Genomic DNA, 6154 nt, shown 5'->3' on the forward strand with positions numbered 1-6154 from the left:
TGATTTAAAATTTTAAAGCAACATTTTTCTATTTTGCGTATTTGCTAATTGTTTTTACGTTGGCGCTATTTAATTTTTTTAAATGAGATCCTTTTATTACGTATTTGGTATACACAAAACTACATTTATCTTTTTGCTACAACTCATATAAGTTTCAACCATTCACTCACGATATTAATTTTGACAAACTATATTATCGGAATATAGCTTTAACTCAATTATTCTATCCTCGGTGTTTCAAACTAATGTAAAATTTTCCTTAAATATCAACGATCACGCAGGTGCAGCCATTTGTATGTGTTGCATGTTTGTGTCATGAAGGGGCAAAGGACTATGTTTCTTTTTAGGTTCCAATATATCCGTTCCCCAAGTCCACTGTGAAAGAAATGAATATAATTTAAGAATGATTTATAAATCTATTCAGTATGAAAACCTCACAAAAATACCCTATATAATACGATCGTAAAAATCATAACATTTTAATGTTAATCGTATCAAAAAAGCTATGAAAATAAGTATTTTTTCAATACAAATGAGAAATGTAAAGAATCAAATGTTATGTAATTGTTATTTTTTATGATTAGAATATTTTAAAGTTAATTTATTGATTGTTCTTTAGATAAGCAGTATAATAATTTATTTTATTATAGCGTGAAAAAAATATTTCTTAAAAAAATCATGTGACCATTTTGTAGTCAAACGTCAAAACTTACCACAAGCACGGCAAATGTCATTCCGAGGAAGTAGCCAGCCAGTACATCACTCCAATGATGCTTGTAGTCAGAAACTCTTGAGAGGGCTGTGAACCAGCTCAGCATGACAGCCGCGAATTGTAAAGAGTGACGCAGCACACGGGTCCCACGCCATACCATCCTCTTCTCTAAATATAACTGCAATATTACAAAGTTGGGTTATTGCTACTTTTTTTGATAAGGAGTATCGTATATTTTTGCATAATTGTTCAATTGTTGTGTCGTTATTGGCCTTTGTGAAATACACTCAATTAAAACTTCTATCAATGCAATAAAATCACGATCTCATTGCTTAATCCTAAAAACGACATTTGACTTTTTTGTAGTAAAGCAATTGACAATTATTATTTTTTTATTAAAGTGAAAGAATTTATAAATTATTTTTAATATGTATTCTAGTTAAAATTTATAAACAAAATATCTGATTCCAATTTAGTCAATGTAGGCTTATTATTTTTTTACAACAACTATGATAGACTTAAAATATACAAAGAGGTTTGTCGCCTCGTATTTTTATTTGTGGCCAGGAAGTATACTCACAGCTAAATAGAACATGGTGAATGCTGACCAGGCAGAGTGTCCGCTGAGGAAAGACATGTGCATGTCCATGAACTTATCCGTCTGTTCGCCCAAACATTCGTACTCGTTCGGCTGGATGTAACGCTTCTGCCATTCTGGTAACGTGCAGTCTATTGAAGGTTTGCAAAGCTGAAAATAAACAATTTAAATTCTGTCATCACTACACATTAGAAAACAAAGTCGACCGAGTCTCTCTGTCTGTATGTTCGCGATTAACTCCATAACTACTGAACGGATTTTCATAAGGGAGGTTTAGGTATATAATTTATTAAAGTTTTTGTTTAAATGAGTTGAAATAGAACGACAAATGTTAAACATACCGGAATTAAGAAACAATACAAAATGTAAATAAGAGACAAAAATATAAAAAGTTTTTTTTTTTATAAATTAGTTTTTTATTTAGTTCAGTGTGGAAGCAAATATGTCAAGTCCGCTTAAAAAAAAAATTGCTTTTTCTTTATAAAATTGTTGTCAACAAAAACAGTCAACATATTTGCAAGTTCTGGCTTTACGAGAAAATCAAACTTGGTTTAAAATTAATCATTACAGAGGTCATTGACCTGACAAGAAATATATTATCAATTACTTGTAATTTATTATGCATAATAGATGTTATCGTAATATTCTAACACACCGTTTCACATGTCCGCATTATTAATAGTTTGACAGTTAGCTGATAACAATTTAATATCCTAAGTCATTGATAAACGTAACAGATGCTTCATTTACATTCGCTATGAAATATTGAAGATGTCTGTGATGGTAATTTTATGCATTGTTAATAAAATGACATCAAATTGAATATATATTCCACTAAATATTAAGAAGCAGACATTTTAAGTAAGAGTTTAATTCGTGTACTTTTTATATTGTTTTACATTGAGCGTGGCAGAGAATTAATAAATTATGCAATTGTTTTTTATCTTTACATATAATAACATTGGTGTATCTGTTAGTACGTAAAATTAAAATAACGGCTTTTTATTAATATACTTGATATATGTACCGCGTATACATAGATATGCAACTTACGTCAAAAAAATGAGGTCTCGGTCTGCCAATAACGTTCTTAGCGATGTTGGTGGTCAGTTCTATGAAACAAGTACCGAAGCCGAAAGATGCCAGTGGACAGTAGAAGCCTCGGAGCCACGCTGGCACGTGCAGACTTAGAATGCGTTTTTCGTCAGCCACTTTTCGAAGCAGCACCCATTCGCAAACGAAGAACTAAAAACAAATATAAATACAATAATTGCAACAGTTTCCAGAAAACATATAATTCCTATATTAGATACATAAAGTTAGTTTAAATATATTATATATTTAGTTGATTATTACATCATTTAAAAAAAATGTACTTATAGTATTGATAGTAGTTGATATTTAAAATTATATAAGTTGCAATAAAATTATAATCATCTTGTACAATTCATATGCGTTGACTTTTAATTATTGTTTGGTATAAAATATATTATTGAATAATATGACGTATACAAAGTATATAAGTTAGGTAATTATGTTAGGTACTTAGTAAGACCAAGGATAATTTTTGTTATTAATTAATCTTAAAACTCATTACAAAATAGTTTTTACATTGATCGAAGCTGACAGATAAAGTTTGTAAGTATTTTATTGTAATGTACGGTATGTAGATTTATATCTTTCTATAATCATATATAATTTCATTAATTATATAAACTATGTTAATGATCCTGCAATTAATTTCATGTAGAGTAGATGAGATATCTAAAGCCTCAAGGGCTTTAAATAATGTGTGTGGTATTTGCGGTTTACTATAATATTCATTATTTTGTTTATCTATTATTATTTTTATCCTTGTATCAACTATCACTCTACATATTATATCAACCAACACCTACGCCAAAAAAGAAAGAAAAATTATAAAATACTTTAAAAAATATTGTAATGATCTCTTATTACTTAAGGATAATAATTAAATATTAAAACACGTGCAGTGCTTAGACATAGCGATTTTCGAATCAGTTAATTTAAGGAATGAGTGTTTTATAGATTTTTATACTCATAGACAATATCCGGTCGTTTTGAACTCTTTATAGTGATCAGAGTTACTATCAGACTCTGTCATCAATAGAGAATGCACTTGTGTTTATGTACAGTCAGTGCTATGTGCGCTATATATACGAACTCTTATATAGTTTGCCATTATATCCTAAAGACAGGAAGTACTATGTTTGTCAAACACGCGAAGGAAGTCTATTATATTGAACGGTATTAACTCCAATAATAATTGAAAACTTAGCACACAATGACAAGACAATAAGAATGTAATATTCTTGGTGGTAGGGCTTTGTGCAAGCCCGTCTGGGTAGGTACCACCCACTCACCAGTTATTCTACCGCCAAATGACAGTACTCAGTATTGTTGTGGTCCGGTTTGAAGAGTGAGTGAGCCAGTGTAACTACAGGCACAAGGGACATAACATCTTAGTTTCCAAGGCTGGTGGCACATTGACAATGTAAGGAATAGTTAATATTCCTTACAGCGTCATTGTCTATGGGTGATGGTGACCACTTACCATCAGGTGGCACATATGCTCGTCCGCCAACCTATACCATAAAAAAAAGTAATCTCATACTCGTAGACTATAATAAATTTATGAAATTAATAAAAAATAAAATATGTATAACTCACAGCTAAGACAGGTAATCCGAGGCCGAAAAGCCTAAGCATTGGAGTGGTGACGGTGTCATTCCGATATGGAAACATCAAGCTCTCATCTCCGCAGAAGAAACCTCTCTCAAAGGGCACCCAATATGTCTGTGTTGCATATATACCTAATACCACTGGAAAAAAAGTCGACACGTATAACTATTTATAAGAACATGCTTTATTTAAATTGTTTTAATCGGAACGAACGTTTAATTGAAAATTAATGGAAATCAAACTTTCAAACAAAATTATAATATACAAACTTATGTATATTCTTTGGAAGTATTGATATATTTATTGATAGAAATATGATAGAAATTGATCTTGACTAATAATAATGAGCAACATGTATATATTTAGTTTATTACTATTTTCATTTTATAAAATTTATTTAAACTATTTCTTTTTTATATTTTTTCAATGTTTTATTTTCTATAAAATATTTGAATCCAATATATATATATATAACTAATAGATATAAGAAAATTCGCTGTATATAATAAAGTATATAATTATTATAATATTAATATTGATAATTATTTAATGAACTAATTATTTTAAATCACTTGACATTTAATTTTATGTTACACTCACGGAACTATAATTGAGCTAGCTCATACAAAGATTAGCCATATCATTTTAAATATTTAATTATAATATTTAAATGCAAAATAAAAACTAAAATAATTTTCACTCAACATATTTCGTAATAAAATAAATTAAAATTCACCTCCAAATTAAACACACACTTAATTAAATACATTAATTAAATTATCCCTATACTGTTTTCGAAAAGGAAAAAAAATATCGAAGATTAATAATGAAAATATTAACTCACGTCCTGATATTAAAAATACGTCCACGAAAAACTTCCTAATAATATGTAGCGACTCTTCGCGGGACATCTTGACTACGAGTGTGTAACTCTTAGAATGATTTATTTCGATAACTCGATCTATATATATGTAACTAGTGTCGATAACATTAGAGGAAAATCTCAGCCAAGATTCTATTTACGATTATCTTAATGTAAATAGGAAATTGTTTATTTATTAATTAATTGATTTTATTTTCAATTACTTCAATTAATTTATTTATTTACATATCCAATAGCGTTTAGAGAATGTATGAATTAGTTCAGAGAAGCAATGGAATGAAAGCGAAATATTATTTTTTAGACGGTTTTTTAGGTACTAAGCTATTTTGTATATAACTCGAGGTATATAGTATCGAAAAACATTGCAACATTGGTGCTTTGCTTGTAAACAGAATATTAAACGCCGATTTCTTGGTTTATAATATTCAAAAAATGTAATTCCGAACAAAACCTCGTCGTTTCATTTTTCAATTTTGTAATACTAATTACTTAAAAACAAGAATTAAAATTAATAATATACTTTATTTACAAATTTTACAAGCACTTTTCAACAGTCACTTTCATAAATGTAAAGCTACCAAAGCATTACGGTTCAGAATGTACTTATGTATATTCTATCGTGAAACTGGGAAGAAACTTAGTAGTCATTACACTAAATATCAAGAATGTACCTATAAGTTTATTAAGCACTTGAGCTTTGGTATAAGTAAGGATAATAATATTGTATCTGTACGGCAAGTGCTTTTAAGTTATTTATATAATATATTGTTAGGACTTTAGTATGAATAGCTGAATAAATTTTCTTACATAGATGCATAGATATGGATTAAAAAAATACTATGTAAGCCGATTGTCTTTTCTCATTGTATAGTAAGTTGTTGATAATTATTTTCAATAAATAAATATTAATTTGACTCAGATGTGTAAATATTAATAATTACTATATACATAAAAAGGACAAAAATAATTTTGAGTAAGTTAAATTATTATATAAAAAAATTTTAAAGTCTAATTGTTGAATAATATATTTACGTCACATTTTATATGCGTATATTATAGAAATATAGAGTTTTATATGACGCACAAACATGCGTAACCTTTAATAGAATACATAAACATTAATATATACCATATCTATAAGAAAATATTATTTTAAAACGATTTATTTTTAAATTATTATTTATGTTTTGTATCTACGTTTCAGCACGAAAGTTCAACAAACTTGACAACATGTTGTTTTAATTTCCATTAAGTAACG

General features: G+C 28.3%; 1 protein-coding gene across 1 annotated transcript; it reads right to left on the minus strand.

The window, feature by feature from the left end:
- On the minus strand, positions 1 to 4967 carry LOC124537371 (putative phosphatidate phosphatase). Its single transcript, XM_047114199.1, has 6 exons — positions 4858 to 4967; positions 4002 to 4153; positions 2364 to 2555; positions 1293 to 1460; positions 714 to 890; positions 1 to 375 (listed from the first exon to the last, which is right to left on the minus strand). The coding sequence occupies exons 1-6, from the start codon at positions 4922 to 4924 to the stop codon at positions 274 to 276; spliced, it is 858 nt and encodes a 285-aa protein (XP_046970155.1). The 5' UTR covers positions 4925 to 4967; the 3' UTR covers positions 1 to 273.
- Positions 4968 to 6154: the final 1187 nt, after the last annotated feature.

The sequence above is a fragment of the Vanessa cardui genome, chromosome 18 (genome assembly GCF_905220365.1).
Source record: "Vanessa cardui chromosome 18, ilVanCard2.1, whole genome shotgun sequence".
NCBI classification, from domain to species: domain Eukaryota; kingdom Metazoa; phylum Arthropoda; class Insecta; order Lepidoptera; family Nymphalidae; genus Vanessa; species Vanessa cardui.